At 33.8% G+C, this 26,481-nt stretch overlaps 1 protein-coding gene, 1 long non-coding RNA gene and 1 pseudogene across 2 annotated transcripts; 2 read left to right on the plus strand and 1 right to left on the minus strand.

Annotated features, from left to right (window-relative positions):
• Positions 1-822: 822 nt before the first annotated feature.
• Positions 823-3,515, plus strand: LOC116142624. Its single transcript, XR_004130021.1, has 3 exons — positions 823-1,465; positions 2,374-2,458; positions 3,016-3,515. It is a non-coding gene; the product is annotated as an uncharacterized LOC116142624 (long non-coding RNA).
• Positions 3,516-10,487: 6,972 nt separating this feature from the next.
• Positions 10,488-16,526, plus strand: LOC116142664 (annotated as a pseudogene).
• A 1,239-nt stretch (positions 16,527-17,765) lies between these two features.
• LOC116142665 lies at positions 17,766-18,568 on the minus strand. The gene is made up of 3 exons (XM_031428083.1): positions 18,404-18,568; positions 18,004-18,121; positions 17,766-17,884 (listed from the first exon to the last, which is right to left on the minus strand). Exons 1-3 carry the CDS (start codon positions 18,566-18,568, stop codon positions 17,877-17,879), a joined length of 291 nt encoding a protein of 96 aa, XP_031283943.1. The 3' UTR covers positions 17,766-17,876.
• Positions 18,569-26,481: the final 7,913 nt, after the last annotated feature.

The raw sequence follows: 26,481 nt of genomic DNA on the forward strand, positions 1-26,481 counted from the left end.
TTCATTAAGGGCAAAATAGGTATAAAAATCAGATTACCTGGTAATCTTTTAATAACACCTTAGGGGGAGGGTATCAGATTACCCCCTACATTACCAACATTAAACACTATTTGCAATAAAAGATACTCGTAATATTTTATTTCTTGCAAACCAAATAGCGGAATCTTGCAAAATAAACGAAGATTACCCTTGTTATTTTATATGACCCCAATCCAAACGCACCCAAAGTGATTACTATTGGTATTGGAGGATTACCAGAATTTTATATTACTTGACAACCAAACATGGTAATGTAAGTAATATAAGATGGCATGACTGGAGTAATGTCACATACTTCCCCTAAAGAGTAAAGATATGTTTACTAAATTACTAGTACAAGTTAAATTTATGAGTTTATGGCTTGGTGCAATTGCGATGGACAATGGCTGCTTGCCTTCAACGCCTTATTTTGTAGAATCTTACTTGGTTGCCTGGTTGCGGCACTTTGGTGTGGTAGTTGATAATTGAGAATTTGGAATATGGGGCGAATGTCATTGTTTTAAATTTTAATTAGGTTTTGGGTTTTATTTTTGATATAATGATATTATATTTCAGTTGTATTTTTAAATATTACTACTGTTTATATTTTATTTTAACCTAATTATTATTATATATCTACATATAATTTATATATATATTATAATTTAAATATTTTACATTTAATTTTATAATAAGGAATACAGCAAGTTTGAGGTGGGCAGTAATTAATCCATCGTTATTCATTTCAATAGGGGGTATAATTTGCTCCCCAAACTCTTTTTATTACTTAAATTAACTAATGTTTTAAAACTCGGCCGGTCGGATCAATTCGACTGTGACACAGTCGGTAAGCCAGGCCAATTGAGGCAAAAAACCGAGGACCTTAATCCACCCAGTTTAACCTGTGGTTGGATCGACGGTACTATAGCAAACCGCCAATCCAATCGGTTTTTCCAGTAAACCAGGCCAACAAAAAAAAAAAATCCCTTTCATTCCCCGAACCCAAATTCCAATGATTTTCACCCATTTCCCTTCGAGGCTTTGACATTTTCCTTTGAAAATCTTTCACCGTGACTCCCATTTGCGCAATTTCCTCTCTTCACCATCGATCTCCTCCTTTTCATCGTCAGCTCGCCAGGTACTGTCGTCTCTTCCTCCCATTTGCCCGATCTCCTCTCTTCAGTCTTGATCGTCGATCTCCTCCTCTTCGTCGTCAACTATAGCTCATCTTTGTCGATTTCCTTCGACATTTACGATTTCTTCTCATCGAGCTCTAACCCCATTTTTTCACTCTCCCATTTGCAATTTTTTCATTTCACCTTCGATTTTTCATTTCATCTGTCTCAAATTTTTCATTTCCACTTTTCCACTTCAACGACAGCCCACAACCTTTTTTCATCTTCATCAGCTCGCTTTCATCTTTGACAGCAGCTCTAATCGACATCAGGTACCAATAGGTTTTTCATCTTTTTCCGATTTCTTTCATCTTCATTTCATCTCTCTAAACTTTTTCATTTCATATCTTCATTTGTGTATCAGGTACCACTTCATTAGTTCATTACATATCGTCAGCTCCAATCGACGTCAGGCACACTTTTTTAGCTCTCTGTCTTTCGTACATGCACAAATACTAACCAAACTTTGTGTATATTTGATAAGAGCATGAGCAAATTGATAAAATGTTTTAATTTTAGCATTTGTGTCTTTCTTACAAAATGTATAATAGTCGATCAAAATGTATATTTGATACAATTATAAGCAAATTGTTCATGTTTAGAGTCTAAATTAAGGATTTGATAATAGTAATTTAAGGATTTGGCAACATTAAAATTTGGTGGAATGTCCCCGCTTGTGGTTTTTCTTATGTTTTTTTGCTGCCATTTGTCTTTCCTTGTACTTATGGGGTGGGTGGATGCTATTTGCTGCTGGTTTTTCTCTTGTCAGGTGCTGAGAGAGTGTCTCCAGATGTTGTGTTGTTTTGTTGGCTGCTCTTGCATGTTTTGTGGGCTTTGTGTCTGGGGAGTTTTGGCTTTGATTGTGTTCCCTTTGGGTTGTTTTTTATTGGTCTGCTTGTCTTATTTTTGCGTTGTGTTTGGTTCTATTTGCTTCAGTATTTTGCTTTTCTTTTGTGTATCTTTAAAAGGAGTTATGAAAAAGAAAAGAGGGGAAAATGATATGTGCTTTTTGAATCTCTTGATGGATTTGGCCATTGATTTTGTCTTTTTTGTTGTGCATATCAGGCCTGTTTTTAAAGGCCTAACAGGGCCTAATCAAATAGGTTGTTCTATAATTCAATTAGTTTAAAATGGGAAGTTTTAACTTATGTTTTCATTTTTTGATGGATTTTTTTTGTAGATGATGTTGATCATGTTAATAATGAAGATGATCATCTATCATATGGTGTGTGAAGTTCAATTGAGGATGGATTGCAGATCACTAGGTGAAGAAGACAATTTTTTGTTAGAATGTTTATTAATTATTACATGATTTCTTTATGAATTTTGTTATGTTGAGTTGTAATCAGTTGTAACAGGGATTTTATTGATGTTTGATGATGCATTGTTGAGGAAATTTTTTTTCAAGAATTTGTATTCTGGATTCTGGATTTTTTTTGTGGGTGTCATGTTGACGTTAGCATGACATCACCAATTGAACCAGCTAGTTCAACCGGTTTAACCGGTCGACTCGGGACCCAGTCAGTTTGTCGGGTTTCACCCCGAGTTGGTTAGTAAAACATTGAAATTAACTCCCCTATCATCATCCCCAATAGAGACGTTAACAATACCTAAATGGCTAAACCTGTGGGATATTCTGTCATCCTCATAGGCCACCCTCCTGTGAATTTATGCCCCCTTCAATTTTTTTCTCTATTTGATAATCTTAGGATTATACTATTTTCTTTATTACTTTTGTAGGATTTCGGATACTTCTTACGAGTTTTGTGCCTGAATTATTACTTAATTTTGCATATTTTACGTTTCATGCCAAAACGTATAGTTGGAGCAAAACCAAGCAAAAAAGAGTTTCTGGACCCAGAATCGAGAAAAATTCAGAAGATTAGGGGAATTCTGATGCTGATTGGAAGCACCCTTGGAGTTTGTTCCTATTGGGGATCACGAAGATAGAAAATTCAAGCAAAAAAGTAAGGCAGGGCAGTTCCGTAAATTCAGCAAAGAAGATCAGGAGTTTACCGCGGCACGGTTTTCTTTTCGCAGTGACAAGCTAGCCTTTGGACGCATGGGTCAATGAAATTCAAGTCGATGCCACGGCAAAAAACTGCATTTTTAGTTTTTGTTAAAACGCTGCGTTTTTCGATTATTGTATTAGGTCCTAGGGTTTGGGCCGACTATGTAAGAGTAACTTAGCTCATTTTGAGGGGGGAGCTCGACATTTTGGGAAAGAGGGAGAGGAGAAGAAGATTTGAAGAGTTGGATCTCCAAAATTAGAGAAGTTTCTTTTCCCTTTCTTGTTTTTATGATGTTGAACACTGATTTTGTTATGTATTTGATATTTATTTCCATTTTGAACATGAACTAACTCGTTTTTAGGTTAGGGTTTTGATGGATCTTTGTTTATAATGGTTTGATCTATAATATCTTGTTGTCTTTGAGTTCTATTGTATAGATTAAGTGTTTAACTTTGTTCTTAATGCATTTGATAGTTGGGTTTTTGAATCAAATGAACATTGAGCATGATGAGACTGAGAAGTTATTCATGTATTAGCTTCTTAAGGTAAACACCATAGATTGAGCGAAAACTAGAGATAGACAAATGCAATCTATGAAATCTTTATGGGATTCCACTTGTTTCAAGGACTTTGAACTATTAAATTTCATTTTGTTGGATGCGGAAGTTTAATAGGGATAAGTAATAATTTATAGCCTGAAAATGTATATTTTACAACTTAGGGAGCCCGATTTGTAATCCGTGCATGTGAACTTGAAGATGATAGGATTAGTAGGTTGAATTGGAGTAACTTAGTGAAATCGAAACCCTAACCTCTCTTCTTGAATTGTATTCCGTTATTAAATTGCTTTTATTGTGTTAATTTTAGTTGTCTCTTTTGTTTTGTTCTAATTTAGTTTTTAGTAGGTCCTGCAAATCCGAATTTTTGTGTTCTTCAATTAGTTATAAAATTAGAAAAATCAGTACTTAGTACTCAATCCTGGTGGGAACAATATTTGACTCATCATTTTATTACTTTTTGTGACTAGTGCACTTGCTAAATGTGCATGTTTGTGAAAGTACGCATCACTATTCTTAATCTATAAATTACTTTGTTAGTAGTAATTATTAAATATAAAGTCATAAACTACTTGGTATCTATGGACTGTGTTTTGGTATACATAGACTTTCTCCCATTTCTAATGCAACAAAAGCATAAGGACATGAAGAAATGTTATATTGTTTTGCTCGTTTTCATCTAATCACAACAAAAATCAAGCTAATATCTTTGAAACTTTGTAGCCTCCTTCGATCGCAATTTAATACTTCAAGATGAATCCCATGCTACTATTCAAATTCTCAGACACGGCGCATACAGTTTGGACTTGACTGACGTTAACCTCAGTCTCATCAAGTCAATCGTACATCATTCTCTTTCATCCTAATTTCTTATTTCACCTTGATCTCATATCTAAATAGGATTCTACCCCATTTAATAAAGAGTAACGCTAGGTCCAGAACCCAATCTCATATTCTTCTCTCATAACCCCCACTGTGGTAGCTCGTTATCGGTCAGCTCGCAAAATGGGTCTCACCTGCTTGTATAGGTCTTGCATGCCCATTTGCGAGCTAATCAATGACGAGCTGCCACATTAGGGATTTTGAGTCGGGTTATCAAACGAGTCAAGTAGTTCGCGAGTGGCTAAACTCAACTCATTTGAAGCTCATTAAAGGCTCAACTAGACTGCTGTCAAGTCGACTCGGCTCGAACTTGGGTAATAGAACTAGTCGAGTTCAATCCTTGGGAGCCGGGGGGGGTCGTCTCGTAGGCTTGCAAACCTAGGGTGGCTCGCATAAGTAAGGTCATTTAGTGAGTTTTATAAATCATGTGGGACTAAAGTGTTATATTGAAGTTTAAAAATAAAATAAAAAATGACATTTACCCCCCTAAGTGCAAAATAGTAAAACACAATTCTAACACCCCCAAATCGACCAACTCACAAACAAAAACCCTAAACCCTAAACCCCCAAAAGTGGAAATATATCCATTGTGAAATCAGTCGACTTCATCCCCTGTTCTTACTGTTGCCGATCAATTGACAACATGGAGGAATCACGACGTCATCCCCCAAAGTGCAAAACCAATTCTTCTCCTCCAAATCGACCACAAAATCTGCAGGAGGAAGCACAATGAGTAAGTAATGAAAACTCACAAATTCTTCTCTAAAAACTTACACGAGCTCACAAGCCGGGTCGAACTCGCTCGTCTGGAACGAGCTCGAGTTGGAGCACATTTTCCTTGGCTCAACAGGCTCAAGCTCAAACTCGAGCTCGACCCTATAGCAATCGAGTCGAGCTTGATAAGCCGAAAGCTCAGCTTACCTCGATTACAATCCTAATTGTGAGAGAATATTGTGGACCTAACATTATTTTTTAATAAATATGCTAAATTATTCCTATTTTATATAAGAAAAATGCTACACTCACAACATTTTCTCACAAACTTCCTCTTATAACCCCAACGTGACAGCTCGCAATTAGTTAACTCGTAATGGGTTCCACTTGATAAATTACAACTAACCAATTGCAAATTACCACATTAGGGTTATAAAAGAAAGTTTGTAAGAAGAAGTTATGGGTGAATCATTACTCTTGATATAATGCCAAATTTGAGCACTAATTTTTCATTATGGTACGGTGGAGAGAATTTTTTGCTGGTGGTGAAGACTAAAGAGTTGTTGTTACCAATGGTGATGTTTGGAGAGGGAGGATGGGAGCACCATTCATGGAGTTGGATTTTTATTTTTATTTTATTAAAGTATTATTAGTTACAAAAATTAGTAGACAATTACTTTTTTACCCTCTTACACTAAAATCGGAATATTTTACTTAGTCAGAGAACATTTTATATGGATTAACCTTTTTGCCGTTTGTATATTTATTGTCTACACATTATAATGTTTGATAAATGGTAAGGGGATTACGATAATTCCTGATACCCTCAAAAGTTTAGGTACATAAAGAGAAACCAAGGGGGTTTAGAACTATTATCTCTAGATTTAATTCTTAAAAAGGACAAGAAGGTAATTTAAAAACTCGAAATCTTTCATTAAATATCTATAAATTCAAAAAAGGTTTTACAACTATAATTAAATTTAACTAAAAATAATTTTAAAATTTAACAATATAAAATATAAAAGAAAAAAATAGGCTAACGATGTAAACACCGACGATGCCGACACTTCTTGCCATTTTCTAGCTTTGCTTGCCCACGACCCCACCCTATCTTAGCCTGGACAAATAGAGGCTAACGATTAGGACAAAAATCTGGCCATGCCAACGGGTTAGCCTCTATTTGGCCAGGCCGAGCCAAGCAAGCTAACTAATGGCTAATGATGCTAACCTCGTGGTTGGCCACCTTTTTTTTTCTTTTTTTTTTTTTTTTTACATTTCTAGTTTTATATTTTTATATTTTTATTTTTTAATTTTAAATGTATGAATAGTTGTAAAATATTATGATATTTATCTTTTTTAATTTTAAAATATTTGAAATTTCTAATAATTGAAAATATTAAAAAACATTAGTTAATTTTTTATGTTTTCAATAAAATTATTGTAAGTTTAATTTTTTTTCAATTTTTATAAATAATCTGAATTTAATGTTTTCCTTCAAATATTTGTTAAGGGTCATTTATGTCTTCCAATCATTTTCGTTGAATTTAACAGAACAAAAAAAATTCCCTTTTATATGTCTAAAACTTATACCTTTCTTGATTAGCTTTGAAAAAAGTGTTCACAATTGATAAAAGCACTTTTTTAATCAATTGAAACATTTTTATTTAGACAAAAAGGGTAAAAAGGGTATTTAATTGCTCTAATGGTGTCGGATGCGAAACTAACTGTGGGGGTTGAGAGTCATAAATTAGGTCATACCTCAATGGATTTAGGTAAATTCTCTTTCTTCTTTTCTTTCAAAAACATTTGGATATGTTTTATTGGTTAAAATATTGACCCCTAAATGCAATAATCATTTATCATTTCAATAGTACAAAATTCTTTTTGTTATTAGAAAACATTAATATATATTAATGTTAAAGAATAATAATTTTAACAATTTTATTTAACCCTTAAAATTAAATAATTGAGAATTTTCAATGTTTTTTTATGTATCACCCACGGGTATTAACGTCATTAACTCTGGTTTCAAAGTAACGACATTACAATACGGCTCTAGAAACTTGGATTCCTCATCCATTTCTAATGCCTCTGTGGCGTTTTGCTCATTCATCTCCGTCTTTACCATCACACCACATCAATTTCAATTAACGAGCAGAAGCACAAGAACAAGAAGAAACTTTAGATTTTTTTGCTCTTTTTCCCTAATCACAACAATCCAGAGCCGAACTCGAAACTCTCCGCGCTTTGGAATGGGACAAGCTCTGCAACACGTGTCCTCCTTCGCGCGCACTTCTTTGGGCCGGGAAGCCACCAAAGACCAGCTATGGTTCACCGACCAAACTATCAAGACACTTTAAGCTTCAACTGAAACCAATGCGGCCGTTCAAATTCTCAAACACGGCGCGTGCAGTTTGGATTTGACCGGCGTGACCTCAGTCTCGTCAAGTCTGCCGTACAGCATTCTCGTAGAGGTCTGCCGTTGCGTGGTGATGAAGCGCTGGCAGTTGTTTCTCTGTTGCAGTTTTTGGAAAATTTGCAGCTAATCTAAAGCTGCTGTCAAAGAAGATGCTGAATGGTACAGCGTTTCATGCTCTTTCTGAAGGTAAATTACTAAATCAGAAGATAACTTTGTTTCCGATATAAGGAATACAATAAATTGTATGAACAGTGTTTGATTGAATTTTTTCAAGAATTTTTTTTTTTTTTTTTTTTTAAATGAGAAATGGTGAGTTAAAGCTTTGTATATAGAATTTACGTATAATTTTATGTCATGAAAGCAACGTATAATAATTGTAGTTTTCATTTTGAAAATTCGGTGCATTTGTAAAATTAGTGTAAGGTTAGAGAACACAAAAAGTATATAATTGTTGTTTGATATAGAATTTAAATACAATTTTTTTGTCAAGCGAATGAATTTTTTTAAGAATTAAAATGTTCACAAAAACAGTTTGGATAAATACTAAAAAACTAGTGAAATCATAAAACGAGTTAGAGTTGTTTGGTTTTTATATAGATTTTGACTCTGAAAATACATTTTTTTATTATAATATCAAATTTATTACATATTTTTTAACATTATTTTTAGCCTTTTAGTTTCTGAAAACTAGTTTTTGATCATAAAGCAATGTCCTTATTCTTCAAATTTGTGCATATCCACATTATAAAGTCTTATGTTCTGTTGAATTGAATTGAATTTCAGATAATGGAACTTGTTGGAATAGATCGTTAATAAGTTGATACAGCAAGTGGTGGATGAAGATGGCTCGTTAAAGATTCTGCAGTATGTTTCAATCACATCACTGACATTCCTTACTATAATTGATAAATTTATGTTCTATCATTTGTCCCCTTCTCTAGAGTCCTGTCCTGAGACAATCACGCGGAGCGAGTGCGAATCTTGAAAGAAAGGTAATTGCTTTGAAATTTCATTTGTTCTTATGGTTGGAGAATTCCCTTTGGTTTGAAATAGATCAAATTATGTACCATTTTACATTTACATTCAGTAAGTGTATCAAGCAAGACCCTCTATTAAAAGGTGATGCAATGTATATGTTATGAGGATAAGTTCAATCTATGTGCTCCTATGTTCCAGAAAACATCTTTCCATTATAGATTTTCTATTTAAAGTTGCATATTGCATGCCTTGTTGACTATCCTTTTGATCTTATCATTTTCTGACAAATGTCCAAAAGTGCTTTAGCTTTAGTATGTTGATGTCTTCTCTATGCAGTTTTTCAATATGGACAGGCTAGTTAGGGATGAAAATCAGGAGCATCTCTTCTGGTAAGAGCAGATTCACTTGATTTGTTACTACAAATATATGACTGAAATAAAGAAAAGAAAATACAGTATTCCTTTTCTATTTCATGATTTTCATCTTAATTTTAGCTTTGTTTTTAGGAAGTGAGTAACATTGATGGCAGATGGTGTAAAAACAGGAGTGTGATCAGCTAAATTTTAAGGGTCTTTTGTTGTCCAGGTGCATAAGTTGTATACAATAAAATTTTCAATTACTTTGTGTAAGTGTGGAAATACTTTGGTTTCTATATGCATGTGCAATCACTCTCTCTCCTTGTGGTTGTGGACGTGTGCATCTGTCATGCATAAGTGCCTGTGATGTTCTTGCACTGCAATTGTTATAAACAGTCAAATATCAAGATAACTGCATGATCATCAAAACACAAGGTAGAACCAAACCATATAGCGCTATGATCCTATAATCAGTGCCACCTTGTGGGGATTGTTCCAATACAGTAAGAAGAACTTTCATAAACAGTTTCTTTTTTCTTTTTCCCCTTCATCGCCTTGTAAAATTTGAAAAGAACAGTTCTAGTTTTTGCAATGCAAGCTGCAATACCAGGGGACATCCTGATTTGTCATTTTAGTGAATTGACTGTTATTTTCTTTTCATTATAATGACTTCCATATGATGGAACACACTTAATATAGTTCTGAGTAGGATGTGCTTGTTGCAGTGGTTCAGGCATAGGAAGCATTGCAGAGCCACTCTCAGCTGTTCCTCTCAATGATGAGTTGCAACAAGCAAGAGCGTTAGCGCCAAGGCTGGGAAGATGTGCTTTTGACTTTAACGCAAAGGTTTCTGGCTCTATCTGGTGAAATTCTTTTCTTTATTCATACTACCCATCACTTACACATTATATTCCAATATCCTAAACAGATGCAGGCTGATCTTGATGACATTGAAAAGATATTGAAAGTGTAATTCAACTGGAGTGTAGGTAGGTGTCTGATGCTTTGCCACTTTGATATATGTGATTAGCCTACTTCAAAGTCTGAGAGCTGATTTATTTGAGTTTTAACCTAGTGTCTATCAGGGAATTCCTTAAATATGAACTGGTATGGAGAGATTTAGAAATATGCAAGCATATAATTTTCAGGTCTTGGCTTTTTACATGTAGATCAATGCTCGAGCAAGTTATAGTCTTTCGTTGGGGGCACATGTCCTTATATATGTCTTCCAGAAGATAAGGATGGATCTTTAACTCATGAAGCTAGTTCATCTCGCACCATAACTTCAACGGTGTCATATCCCAAAAAGGAATGGACATATATCTGCCTAAGGCTTATACACCTTTATTACTTCAGCAACAAAAGCAAAATCTGAGATGGCCCGGAAGGATATCAAAAATGCTACTGCTGTAAGTTATATTGATCTATTAAATTGTCTTTAATTTCTTTACTACAGAATTTAAAGTATAATTTGACTCAAAAAAATTTCAATTCAGGTTGGGACATTTCTTGTAATGACATTGATATTATTTTTTATATTCTAGGATTAGCATTACAGTTATTCAGTAAGAACCCTGGTCTGACAACTAACTAGGTTTTAATCGTTATTCTTATTATCTATTACTCGATTCTCTACATTCTGCTTTAGGAAATCAGAGAGGAGAAAACTGCAAAGGGAGAACATGGCACGGGAAGGCCAAACAGATATAAATCTTTCATCATAGAGAAACAGGAATTATTAAAGATTATAGATTGGCAAATTGTAGTACTAGTTAGTTTAAGGTTTCATGATCTCTTGTTGTATCTATTATTATAATTGTCAATACTAATTTCTATCATTGCCGGTTACTGCATTAGAACTGAATCAACCAGTCCATTATGATTTTTATATTGCTCGGAAAACAAAAGTCTGGTTATAACGGTCCTAATACTGGAGGAAAAACTATTTGCTTAAAGACAGTGGATTGGCAGCTATGATGGCAAAATCAGGTACTTTTATTTTATTTCTTCTACCATATCATCTATATATGCTCGTAGAGATAAATGTGACAACTATGCCAATGCTTTTATTTTATGTAATTACTCGAGACTTGCTTTTACTCCCAGGTAGTCAAAGTTGGATCTTTCTAATCAAAGTATTAACGGCCTAAATCTGGCATTGAATTAACACTCTAGAGAGTTACAAACTAATTACACAGTAAAAACAAATATAGAACCAACTTCCAAGTCCTTGTGGTTAGTAACTGATTAATGATTATGATGGAAGCTTATGCAAATCGTTGACACATGTGCTCATGATATAGACAAGTAAATTTAATTGCTTTCTATTTTACAACATTTTTTTTTTAAATTAATGATTCTAATTTTACCCTTAGTATATGATGATTAGATAAAATTTAATAGATAGAAAAAAAAAAAAAAAAAAAACAATTATCCACTTATATTTGAAATTTCTGTGATTAATCGCAGGCCTTTATGTTTTATCTTCAGAACCTGCACAAGTTCCTTGGTTTGATTATGTTTTTGCTGATATGGTGATGAAAGTCGCTGTACAATCTTTATCTACCTTCTTGGCCACTTGAAACAATAAGTGTAAGGATATTCACCTTCTAGAACTTTTCTTACATCATTTGAGTTGAGTTTTTGTGAGTGAAATCGCCAGAATAAACTGCTTTGCAGTTTTGATACTTTCAAGTGCATGTCTATTTCAAATCCTAACCTTCTGCATTTTGCATCAGTTGTCACATTGTGCATTTCTTGACTGTTTGCGCATGTAATTTTGTTTCATTAGTAAATTTCCAAATGAAAAATGTGAAAAAGACAATGTGTGATTCTGGTGGAACTAGTACTCCTGAACTTTGTCAAGTTGGTAGTCACCAACCATTAATGACTGCATTTATGTTGTGCATTTATGTAGATATCCTTGTTGGTTTTGTCTTTTTACGCAATTACTCATGCAATTTAGTTTTTATGATTCTTTTAACTCATTCCTTTTGTAATTATATAATCAGCTGAGAATTCAAGTCGATTACAGCTATTGCAGATTCTATGGATTATATACTATCTACATAGACTAGTTCGGATACTAATTCTATAAGCTTTGGTTTAAGTGGCATCTAATATTAATTATCACATGCACATGAACGGATTAAGAGAAAGCCTATGGTAGATTGTGATATAACTGACATGATAACCTCAAGTCAATACATGCATGTCGACTAGTTATTGCATTTATAACTATACTACCAATGAAATCCAATGTAAATATAGATGAGACAGAAAAATTTCAAAGATGCATAATATCACTGGATGGTGGTATGGCGATGTGATACCCCTGTGTATTCTAGATTTTTCACAGATTAATGAAAAAAGCATTTTGATTCTTGAATGCCATTAAATTGCAATTTTATTGAAGTTCATTATGTAAAAGGTATCTTGATCCCGTAATATTTTATAAGTTAAAAAATATACTGGTTTGGTATCTTAACAAAAAGAGAGCAGCATATTCAATTCAAGGATTATAGATTTCCCGCAAGAGTTCACTTGAATGCTCCTTTCATGGTACGTGATATATCTTTTTCCAAATTATATTATTATTTGCTTTTTAATTTAATCAGTTCATCTTGTAGGACAAAACACAGTCAACAAGCAATCATTGGTTCTACTCGATGAAGTACGTTTGAATTGTCTTTTTTTTTTTTTTACTTGAATGATTTTATGTCGCTAATTTATTTATGGACTAAATCATATTTGACTATATAATTGAAAGTTTACGACTTCAACTGTTTCACTAGCTTGGGAAAAGAAAGTATCATGAAAACAATTCTATTTCAATACTGCCTCTTTGGTATTATTAGGTTGGTGCAGGGACCAATCCACTTGAAGGTGCAGCACTTGGGATGTCACTGCTGGAATCTTTTGCTGAAACTGGTGCTTTGTTGACAATAGCTACGACACATCATGGTGAACTTAAAACATTGAAATACAGGTATTTATTAACAAGCTAAAGGTTTTACGCTTATATATTTTGCCATTTGAATAACTCTGGTTTGAAAGACATGCATTTTTTGTAATGCCCATGGACTATTGCTGCTTGGGTAGCCAAATAAGACCTAGCTGATCATATTACTGCAGAGTCAACTCAAACAATTTAAACTTGACCTAATTTAGGTGTGTCCTTTTTTTTTAGCTGCATATCATATTGATATTTTGGTAGATGCAGTTTATGTTGATTTAAACTGAGCTACGCCTGTCATAAGCTCATGCATTCATAGAAGCTTAAAAGATCCGTTGCATATTCTAATTCTTGGACTCATGTTTTTCGCTCCTTTGACAGTAATGATGTCTTTGAGAATGCTTGTATGGAGTTCGACGAAGTTAATTTAAGGCCAACTTACAAGATCCTCTGGGGAGTACCAGGTTTCACAATTAAATACTTCACTAAGTTCTTTTTGTTTTCTACCTCTATATTCTTGGTGAATGGAAATAGTGAATGTCATTATCCAGGAGTAGCTTACCATGTTCAAACTGGTTGATTCAATTGACCTGCTACAACTACATTCTGCTTTATATATCCTAGCAATCTGTAGTTCTGTTTTAGTTGTCCAAACTGTGTCAATTGTCTGTTGATATGCATTATATGTGTGAGATACTGGTCGTCAATTGTGCATGTGAAGGTTACACTTTATCTTTAATGATTACCTGTCAATTGTGCATGTGAAGGTTACACTTTATCTTTAATGATTACCTGTCAATTGTGCATGTGAAGGTTACACTTTATCTTTAATGATTACCTGATTGTATCTTGTGCGAACCACTAGACCAAGAAGGAAGTAGCTGGGTTTTCAAAATGAGGAGCGTAAGCTAGTTAGCAATAAGCCAAGACATGTAAAGGAAGTATTCATGAAGGCATCATGAGACATCAAAAGAAGTCAGCTTGTCCAATAAATTATATCTAAGAGAGATTTAGAACTATCTTGTACAAGTTAGTCGCAAGAAATTTGGAAAAAAAAATTGCTCATTGCTAGCTAAATCAGCTATTAAATGAATAGAATTAACAATAGATGCCGTTTTTTAATCAACATAAAGATTTGCTGTAATCTTTAGCTTTCCTATAAGTATCATAATACTGTGCCTTTCAGCTAACATGGAAATTTAGTTGTTCTGAGAAATTTTGGACACCACTATTTGTCACTAAGCAGTTACTGATAGTTTGGGATTTCTTTAATGGTATCATAATGCCACATGATCCTTTTTTTGCTAGGAGTGACAACTTCATTTAAAAGCACTTAAGTGGTGTGACATTTCTTGTAGGTCGTTCAAATGCAATCAATATAGCTGAAAGATTGGGACTACCCAGCACAGTTGTTGAAAGTGCGCGTAAACTATATGGTGTTGCTAGTGCAGAGATTAATGAGGTTATGTGCATATTATTTTTTTATTCTCAATTAGAAGTGTCATAGTGGTATCATCAGATCGAGATGCATGGAAATACTTGGCTCCTATTAAAATAGTGGTTGAATTTGGGAATTATTTAAAGGGTGAAGAGAATTTTTAACTCCAAAATGTCATTTAAATAATAGTTAGTACATGGTGAGATGATGTATAACTTCCACTAAAGGGAGAATTGTGCATGATTTGTGTTTAAAGTGGCATTTATGGTAGATGATTGGAGCTTCTCCTGTTGTTCTTTCAAACAGCACCTCAATTCTTTATTATATTGTTATTTTAATGCAGGTAATAATTGATATGGAAAGGTTCAAGCAAGAATTTCAAGAGCTTTTACATGAGGCCAGAAATTTTCTAATGTGAGATTATTCTCTTGCTTGTTAAAATTGGCTATTGTCATACTGTTTTCTCAGACTAACAGAGAACATATATACAGGAACCACTTAACCTATTTTCATCAATAAAACCTGTGTCGTATGCGCCAATGAGATTTTTTAACGACATAACTTGTATTCACTAAATTTGGTGTCTATAAACCTAGCAACCCTGTTTTTATTTGTTCTTTATGTTTGCATGTTGATAACCTTTGTAGCATCATAGGAAAAAAAATTTATTTAAAATAGCTAATTGGTACATCTCCCATTTAGAGCAGAGCAGTCAGGCTTAGCCTGGTGGAGAGCTACCCTGTTTTGTAGTTTAGAATTTCCATTTGATCAAAATGCAAAACTAAACTAAAATATGAAGAGAGAAGTTTTAAGGTTTTATTTGCACTTCTCTATACTGGCATTCTTTCAAGTGGGGATGACGCAAGTCCTGAAAAAATAAAAGACACAGAAAAGTTATATCCTTTGCCAAAAGATGTCCAATTTTATGAAAACTGCTTTGAAGATTTGAAGATAGCTGAAAATAAAGGCTGTACATGTACTAAGCGCAACAGACAGCTTATAGGCTTGCAAATGCTCTAAGCTCTAATTATTTGTTTGTACCCATGATCTTAGGCTCTCAAGAGATCTTTATGAAAATCTTTTGGTCACTCGAAGGAAGCTCATGGAACATGGTACTAAGCAAAGATATAGGAAAATGAGAGAAATAACTGAGGCTGCAGCAATGGCTCGTTCTTTAGTTCACAAGAGAGCACGGCAACTTCGTGCCCCCGCAGCTCAACCTTCTCAGCCCACTAAAGTAGGTAAAAGCCAGCAAATATTTGCTAGTAATTCCCAGCAAACCAATGTCAGGAAAAGTGAGCATCCTGCAACGAGTTCACCTGCCGTCAAAGTTATCAAAAAATCAGTAACAGGTATCTTCTTCTGCCAAGCCATGCCGGACTGGAATTAAAATAGTTTGCAGTGCATTTCTAATTATGCAAAATTTCTTTATGCTAGAATTATGGTATCTTAATTTATACCAACCAGAACATTTTAGATGAATTCCTTTCTCTTATTTGCCATGCAGCAAAGAGAAGTGGACTTCCTGAGGTTGGTGATTCAGTCCAGGTTTCTTCCCTGGGAAAGAAAGGGAAAGTTTTAAGAGTAGAACCATCGAAAGAAGAACTAGTAGTACAAGTTGGCAACATGAAGTTGAAGTTGAAATTGTCCAACATTGTGACCTAAATTATAAGAACAACAATGCACGCATTACCATGGTTACGAGATAGCATCTTCTGCACATTGGCCTACTGCATGATTCCTGTACAGGGGGTTGACATAATTTGAGGTCCAAGTTTGCCCTTCAATATTTTGGTAGATTAACGGTACTGGTATTAGTCTAACCGATTCAATTATCAGTACAAAATAGAGTAATTACCTTGTGTTTTAGTTCTCAAATACAATTTGAGAAAAGAATGATTTGTGTTACATCTACAATTGACAAAATGTATTCATTGTTATCTGTCATAATGTTCTTGCACACACTTCTAATGTGAGTACTTTGATTACATGATCAAGGTTATATTATTTGTAGTTCCCCTCTCTTTCGCGCAACCATTTGGGACGAGCTTTCTGAGTTGTATGTAAGACAAGGGATCTTATTGAAGAAATGCATATATACTGATAGGCAGAATGAGAAACATTTGAGGACTGTTAATCAGGGTTTCGAGAAATCACAACTAAGCATTCCAGATTCCAGAGCCACTGAAAGAAGGGAGATTTGACGGGTTCTAGTTGACTTGTGATATCTTTCTGTAGTTTTAGTTGAATGAAAGAACTGTAAAAATTGTTATCTGTAGAATGACATCTCATAAGTACAGAAATATGTTTGTCTTATGATGGAACCTCCTGTCAAATTAATCCAAATCCAACCACAACACACAAAAGAGCATATAAAAAGAGAACACACAATCTGATATAAACTGAATTGATATTAATATAATGATTGAAATAACAATTCAAGAAAATAGCACCCAAGCAGATAGATTCCCAACAGTTCGAGGAGCTGGGGAGCCTCCCTTAATGACCTATGAAGAATTTACTTAATCCCTCCCTTAACACTCTCTAGCTATATGTACTCATATATTTACCAAACAAACCTTACTCTATCCAGCCACTTGTATATTCCCGTAACTAACTCTCACTCACACCCATTACCCCTTACTGCCCCTTTTACGACCCCTCAACTTGTAGACCATGTTAACGGGTGGTGGGTGAGAAACAGAGCACTTTAGCACTGTCAATTTCTTTTTGTTTTTCTATTGACATTGTGACACAGCTCCTCTAAGGGTGGGTAAACTTTTTGGCATATGGCATCCCACTTAAGTAGATAACTTTTGAGTTCTCAATTTTCCCTCCATTCTTCTATCACTTTTATTCACAACTACTACAAGACAGAAATTGGGTGGAAACTTGCAAAATAAGCATCAAAAGAGAAAAGGCACTGAAACAACTTCTATCCCAAATGGGTACTCTTATTAAGTTGCCAAGGAAAAGAAACAAAAAATTACAATTCAACTCAACCAAGATTGAATATGAATTGGTCTTCTCTTCTTTCTTCAGCTATTTCATCAAAATCAATTAACTCTCCCCATTTCCTCATCTTCATCCTCTTCATTACAAGCAGCAACTGCCCATCCAAATTCAAAGGTGACATCCAAGAAATAGAGCATAAAAACCAGAAAAAAACAGGATAAAAACATTGGTATTGGCCCAAAGATCCACAAGAGCAAAGGGAAAGAGAAATAGAAAGCGCGAAGGCCCAAAGACCAGAAATAACTCCCCTTATTCACAGTCCTGGCTACATACTCTGATGTGAGTTGGTGATGATGAACATTTTGATACATCTTCTTGAATGGCACATTGATTAAAATACTTGCATGGCTATAGTACCTAATTGACTGCACATTCAGCAAGAATGCCACCAAGAAACATACCAATATTAAGAAGAATTTTATGGAGAAAAACAGTTCACTTTTGGCCCCAAATACAATCCACATTGATCTATCTCCATTACCACCTGTCATCAATACTGCAATCAGGGAACTCAACATTATTGCAGTTGATGCCAAAAGGGTTGATGCCATTATGTTGTTTCTTAATGTTTGTACTGCAAGCACCCCATTCTTCGACGCATCCTGTCAAATATAGAATTGTTATTCTCAGAAACAGACGTCCACACTATAAAAAAAAAACATCAATTCTATGTTGGAAAAATGATCAATATATGAATTGAAGATCTCTATTCTTGGACACATCCTGCCAAATATGCATGCCTATGATTATTCATAATTATAGTCCTTCTCTAGTGCGAACTTATGACGGATAATCATACAAAGTATTATGTCTATAAATTTCAATTTCAATATAAACATGTAAAAATTTGGATTTCAAAGTAAAATAAAATGAAAAATAGGAACCTCCATCATAGCTTGGACCCAGAAGCGGCGGTTGATGGCATTGACACCGATGACAGTTCTGGTGGGGTGTTTAATGATACGATGAATAAGCCAAAAGTGATAAGCCAACATCATCAACAACCCAGAAGAAGCCAATACGAAATCAAGAAGTTGTATGTCCCCCATTAATCAATCTTGAGGGAATAAAATCTTTATACGTTTGTTAATTGCTAAGAAAAGAAGACTGAGTAAAATTAAAACGAATGTTATGTGGAGTACAGCGGGGAGAGCCAATTCAGGAGGTGATTTATAGCTGAAGAAATCTGATTCTGTGTTTAGGAGTATGTGTCATGTGTGTATGAATCAATGCAATTCATGGAAGGGTGGAAAATTACAGCTGGATCTCTCACTTTTGGTGGAATCATGTATGATCCACTAATCTCTGAGAGTGACCCTTCTATGCACCCACCCAAACTATGTATAGATTTTTATTTGTGGTACATTAATGAATAATGACTTAAACAGCTAAAATATATAATTTGCAAAATGATAATGGATTCAAGTGAAACCCCGTCAAAATGTAAATTTATTACAGCAAAGTCAATAAACTAGAATTATTTTTTTTAAATGCGGAAAAAAAATAAAAATAAAAACTTTTTATTTTATTAAAGTCGTTAAAAATGATTTTAATATATATAATTATAAAACTTTAATATATATATATATATATATATGGCATAATTTTAGTGTTATATAAATACATAGTTCCTTTTAGTTTTATATTTTATATTGACTTCCAAGAAACATATATTAGACTTTACGTGAAAGTTTCTATTAAATCTTAATGATTATTATTTGTAATGTTGATGAAAGTATAATTTTTTTATTTTAATGAAACGAAATTAATTCTTACCAAAATTAAAGGGGTCGAATAGGATTTTTCCTTAAGAGAGGGTATCGGGAAGGGGAAGGTGCGGGAAAAATGGAATTGATACGTGGATTAAGATTCATTGAGCCACACCCACACCCACACCAACACCAAACTTATTTCACATGACTCCATTCTTTTTCCTTTTTATTTTATTTTAAAGATTGAATAGAAAACATTTAAATTTAGAGAAAATCGTCTCTCATAATATTGTGCAATATGAAACCAGTCATTTCTTGGCTAAAGCATTAAGTCATGAATTAGCACAAAACGTCCTTCTTTAAAATCAATTTAAATGAGCACCCTTTCACTTATAATTAGTTTATTCCATTCTATTAATGGTAGACAAACAGAATTCAAATTAAACCAAATTACCTCCATTTTTTTCTACTTTAGTTTATAACCACAACATATGTTACAGCAATCTAGAATTATACTCTATTATTCTTACAAGACAATAATGATTGAGAGAGGCATGCATTATATATTTGATAATTTTAAGAGAGTTTTAATAATTAAATTATACTCTTAAGAAGCTTCGTCATACCTTTTTAAATACTTGGTATCAATATAATTAAGAGGTATATAATAATAACTCTTCCTTTGGGTTGAAGAAGGTGGTGTAAAATAGATGAGATTGATAGGTAGATTAATGGTCACGCTATGCCCACCAAACTTACATAACGATCACATGACTGTTTTTTAATTTATTTTAACTCTTAAATGAGCATTTATAGGATCACCATTAATTTGACAAAAGAGACTTAAAGCATTTAAATTAGGTTGAGAAACTCTTAACTTAATTTTTTTGACATTTCTTGTTAGTCGTTTACCTTTGTTTATCCAACAATGATAAGATAAAAAGTTTAAGATAATTACATTTAATGTTAACTCAGTATTTTTCATCATCCTTAGATCAACAAAAATAAACGATTTACTAGGAGTGTCGAAAATTAAGTCACATTATCCTAACCCTTATATATCTTTTTCTCTTTTTAAATTATTTTTCTTCCATTCTAGGTTATACTAAAAAAAACTTTACTCTTTCTCCCTATGCCAACTCAACCAACACAATCAAATGAAGGCAGAATAGTGGTTCATCAACATAAAGTTTCGATATTTACTTGTTGGAGAAGAGGAAGGGATTTGGGAGGATGTTAGGAACCCAAATATGGGATGATTGAGGAGATATCCAAAAAGGATACGATAAGTAGAATTAGGCATTTAGGATATCTTACAATTATGGTATCTTTTAAATTATGAATTACAGTCACTCTATTATGCAATTAGAATAGGAATTAGAGTCATTTTGGGAGTTATTTGAAGTCAAGTATAAGTCTATATAATAGCCCAAATCTATATTATAATTATCAATGAAGAATTTTGTCAATTAATCTCTTTATCTCTTGTTTTTGGAGGTTTTTATTCCTCATATAAACATATCATATCCCAAACCCTATCATTGGTGCTCTCGTTCTTTTTCTATGGTTGATGGAACAAATATTTTGGATAATCAAGTGACTGAATTTAAGACGGCAGCAACAACATCTTTCAATTCACTTTATTGCGATTTGATGGTTCAAATCCGACGGGTTGGACATTTAAGGCTGAACAATTTTTCAACACACCATTTGAACAACGATTAATTTGTTCTTTGTTTCACATGGATGGACTAGCTCTTTCTTGGTATCATTGGATGTCTTCCAGTGAACAAATTCATTCTTGGGATTCCTTTTTACAAGCCGACCCTCCAAAATTGTGGATTATCAAGGGCAATTGGCGAAACGCACGCAGGCAAATGGACTTCAAGTTCGCAATCTGGAAGATCTAGAAGACTAGGTAACCAAGTTGACAGCTATTCAATCTTTGTAAGGCGTAAAGCTTGATTCAATGGAGGTTCTTCTCAACGAAATTTTGTGGCAACTCCTAGTATTGGAATCCCAGTTGGATAAAGCCATACGACAACCACAACCAATGGCCATTTCCCCGAAACCGAAAGTCATTTCTCAAGTGGGCTCCATCAGCCATTCTTCTGATTATGTTGCGGTTGTCGCTGGCCACCAGCGTGCCATTGACCTTCCCTTGGTTCCTCTCGGTTATATTACCAACAATCCTTCACCACTGTAGACACCCCTCACCAAGCCTCCCACGCGTTTCGCTCTCTCCTTGGCGGTATTGCCCGACTCTCCACTTCGAGTTACCTATCATAGCGTCCTTGGCACGAACTCTGAAGCCATCACTGGGAAAGCTTATCCCAGATGGGAATTCAATTCAGTTCATCATCTTCTCTTGGATTTACTTGGTGAGCAAAAGGAGTCTCTCTTTAACGTGTTGATTTTTTACCCCAGCGGTGGAGCATTGGCTGTCTCTTTATTGCCTTGACCCTCATTTGCGCTAACTGATTTCTTATGGTTGTTCACGATTAGAGGTCTTAGCTTCGACAACATCTACAATTTATGTTGTAGTACCCTACAAGCTTGAGGACAAGGTTGATCTGAAGGGGAAGGCAATGTTAGGAACCCAATTATGGGATGATTGAGGAGATATCCAAAAAGGATACGATAAGTAGAATTAGGCATTTAGGATATCTTACAATTATAATATCTTTTAAATTAGGAATTACAGTTATTCTATCATGCAATTAGACTAGGAGAGTCCTTTTGGAAGTCATTTGTTGTAAGGCTATATAATAGCCTAAATCTAGATTGTGGTTATCATTGAAGAATTTTGTCAATTAATCTCTATGTCTCTTGTTCTTGGAGGTCTCTATTCCTCATATAAACAGATCATATCCCAAACCCTATCATTCAAAGAACCCCTAGCCTTAAGTACCACATTTGGTGGGTGTGAGATCCTAATGTGGGATACATTGCCCCCCCCCCCCCCCCCCTTCAAGAGCCGACATCAACAGCAGCTTTCCCTCTATCAACACTAACCTGACAGTAGCCATTTCCCCTTTTGGGCGGCTTCACTCACCTATCAGTTATTCGATGTAGCACCCTCTCCCAAGGAGAGTCCATTGTACCTTAATCTAGCATATATGTAGCCCTTTCTGCAAACCAACTCTCAACGAAAAGTACCAATGTTAGAACTCAAGCCCAAGGGAGAGCGTAACTCAAAAGACCGGCCTGATAAGTGGAAAAACCCCTAGACTTAAGTACCACACTTAGTGGGTGTGAGATCTCGATGTGAGATCCTAACAGAGGAATACCCATTCCAAGGGTAAGGGATGGGTGGAAATTCATTCCTTGCCTCTGTTTCAAATAAAAATTCCCATATTACCTTTGAAACATTTTATTTAAATTTTTATTATTTTATAATTTAGTAATTATTTAAATTAAAATATAAAAAAAAAATTATCATTCTACCCCAACCATTATAACCACAACAATCACTGGCCAATCACCACCATTGTCGCCAAAATCACGTTACTAGAGTCATCGCCAATGCGTGCAAGACTGACAGTCAAAGACATATCAATTTGGGTAGTTTGCGACTGCTCACCAAGACTAATGGATGACGTGAAGCATGATGGTAGTTTCTGTTAGGAGATCACACAACGAAAAGCATACTTTCGAGATGAATAACATATGAATAAAATCACATCACACAAAAAGACACGATATTTATGTTATTCGGTATAACCTGCCTACGTCCATGAGTGAGAGAAATCCACTATCAATATAGATGAGTACAAACACCATAACCCCGGTACATAAATAGAGCGGAAACAATCCTAGTTTCTAACGACGTTCAATCCAATACCTATAGTAAAAATGATTCCCGTTTCTAAGACACTCTCCTCGTGGTACTGAATAACTCTTACATCAAATATCCCATTAATTGATTACGTGTTATGAGAAATCAATACAAGGGACGAATGAGCTTACGTTTACTAAATCAATACAAGGGACGTAAGCTCATTTGTCCCTTGTATTGATTTCCCACAACACGTAATCAATTAATTCTTCTTCATTTTAGAAAATTATAAAAATTACCATCACTAATAGTTTCCTTTTAAAGCTTTGGTAAACCTCCTTGTTAGGTATATCACATAATATCTATGATCCTCAATCAAGTTTTAGTTTTAGTTGTATTGATCTTCGCCGTTTTGTTTCCTCTTTAGAACCTTATTTCAATCAGCATATCATCTGATGATTAATAAATGTTAAAGAAATTGTTTCTATTTATTTACTAATTTGGTGTCATTTTTTGGATTTAAGCGAAATCATTAAGTAATTTAAAATTAATAATTTAATAAAATTATGAGTTCAATATTATATTGTAGCTAAATATTTTACTTTATTTAATGGATTTAAGCAAAAACACTAAGTAATTAAATGGTGCCTTCAATGCTTTACGAGATGAGCTCCAAAGGTCCTTTCGATTCCAAGTCAAATAATGATGTGAAATCTTCCATTAAATTTCAATCTAATTTTAAATAATTAAAATCCAACGGATATAACTATAACAATCATAAGTGATCGCATTAATCAATTTCTTATATTGAAAATTAAAATTAGAATTTAATTAGTCTACTAATATTGTTGGGCCATTAGCCCAACCTTAATATAGCTCTCAAATTTATTTTTTTGGGAACCCATTTTAAACTTACAAATAGGCAAAAACAAGGGTATTCACTTAATCCCCCTAAGGTATGATAAAAGAACAATATCCCCCTAAAGTTTTGGAAATAACAGAAATCCCCTCAATGTTAAGTTTTAGGTATTAAAGTAAATGGTACAATGATAATTTGGTAATATTTGTTAACTCATAACTAAGTAAATTTTAATGGTTCACTAACAATTCATTAACAATAGGAATTTTTTGTTATTTTAGAAACCTTAGGGAGATTTTGTTATTATATCATACCTTAGGGAGTCAATAAAACCCCCAAAACAAACGGAAGCTGATTAGAGTCGATGGTGGCCCGTGTCATGCCTAAAAATTCAAGACCCGTTATGCCGTGGGCCGTGTCGTGCTAAGGCTTGCAGAAATTCGTGTCTTGTCATGCCACATCGGTCCGCCAAATCTGAAGGCCCACGACACAACCCTTTATATAGCATGTCATGCCACAACACGTGCCATGGGTCTAGCACACAGGCTGGCTCGCGTGCTTTGTGGGCCAGCCTACAATTTTTTTTAATATTTAATATTTATAAATTATGGTAATTTTGATTTATTATTAGTAATTATTATAAAATATTTTATATGTTATATTTAGTGACATTTTGTATTGTATTAATTAAAAAATATATAATCACTATGAAATATAATAAAATAATGAGACATTGAAATATTAATTAAATTTCAACACTTTTTATTACTTATAAGTTATAATTATAAATTACAAATACAAACTTAGAAATTAGAATTAAGAATTAACATTAACAATTACATCTCCATTAGAAATACAAGTATACAAATACAATACAACTATCTCAACTTTAGTTCTAGTTTACAAAATGATTGATAAAAAAAAATATCATATATCTTCATTTTCATTAATTTCTTTGAATATTTGTAAACCAAAATCAAAGTTGAGATAATTGTATTGTATTTGTATAATAGAGATGTAATTATTAATATTAATTTTTAATCCTAATTTCTAAGTTTATAATTATAAGTAATAAAAAGTGTTAAAATTCAATTAATATATCAATGTCTCATTATTTTATTATATTTCATAGTGATCATATATTTTTTTAATTAATACAAATACAAAATGAGAGAGAAAGGAGATTGAAGATTGGAATTGGAGTGTGAAAAAATAAGATAAATAATATTAATATTAATGAATATAATATAAATTCAAATTCAAAATTAAAATACCAATTTTAGAATTACCTTGTTTTGGTAATAGAATAATGCTAATCTAAATATGGAATAAGTAGATGGCTATTTCATATTAGATTAAGGTTTTAATTGATGCACTATTTAAGTGTAACTAAAAATTAAAACAAATTTTTAATTCAATCAAATAAACCCTAGCCTCTCTCTCTCCCAAAACCGTGAGCCGTCATTGTTGGAGAAGAGAATTTTTCAAGAGAAAAAAATCTGCATTCTTGTTCTTGAACCAATCGGTTTAGCTAGCACATAAATCTATTGGTAATCGTCGTCTTGTCTTCGTGTGGATACCGCTGGTGCATTCTTTCTTTAGAGTGAAAGCGAATACAATCAAAATTATTTGAAAAAGCCTTCAAACGCTGGTATGATATTATATTTATATTTAATATAATTATGTGCATGAACGATGTAAATCGGTATAAGGATGGTTAGGTTTATGGATCAATTTTTTTTTAAATTTCGCTGCATAAATCTGATCCGTATACCTACAGTAACCTGCTGGCTGGTGCATTTTAATAGAAACAAGTTGTGCAGAATTTTAATTGGAAGAGATGTCAAATGAAGATAGTGAAGAACAGAAGAAGAAAAAGAAAATGGAGAATCAATAGCAATCTGTGCTAGATTCTTCATCCGTTGCAGTAGCACCTAAGAACTTGCCGTAAATATGTGCAACATCTGTATCACAAAGATTAAATTTGATATGGTTATCTTAGCCCGTAGATGATATAAAGCTCAAAATTACGACGAAGTTCCATCTAAGCAAACAACCAAACATCTAATGTGATTGTTCTCCACTAAGCAAATAGTTGATGATATACATTAGTTAGCTTAGCGGAGGACTGAGGTAGTGTGGTGAGGAGATAAGCCCCTGGTTGCAGCGGAAGGACAGGACTGACGAGTACCAAGTGATAACTGACGAGCGGTTGCTGCCGGCTAGAGCGAGAAGGACAGACACCATCGGCTGTCAGAAGGAGAATTAGAGAAGTTGAGATTCTATTCCAGAAGAAGAAGATGGAATTTTGTTTAGTCGGCTGTTTGGAACTTATATTTTTAGGTTTAATTGATTTGAGATTTTTGAAATAGTGTTTCAGGTTTATTATTTTTTTATTTAAAGCGGTTCGGTTTGGGTACCCGGTTTATTTTTACAATTAAACCGATACTCAAACCGAATATTCGGATACCTATTAAACTACTATCTAAATCCAAATCGGATTTTCGAGTACTTGAATTTTTTAGTTCAATTCGGTTCAAGCATTGGGTTTGGTTCAGGTAGAGGGTAATTTTGCACAACCCTACTAAATATCATACTAAACCAATAATAAAG

Source organism: Pistacia vera, unplaced genomic scaffold (genome assembly GCF_008641045.1).
Source record: "Pistacia vera cultivar Batoury unplaced genomic scaffold, PisVer_v2 Contig413, whole genome shotgun sequence".
Taxonomy (NCBI): domain Eukaryota; kingdom Viridiplantae; phylum Streptophyta; class Magnoliopsida; order Sapindales; family Anacardiaceae; genus Pistacia; species Pistacia vera.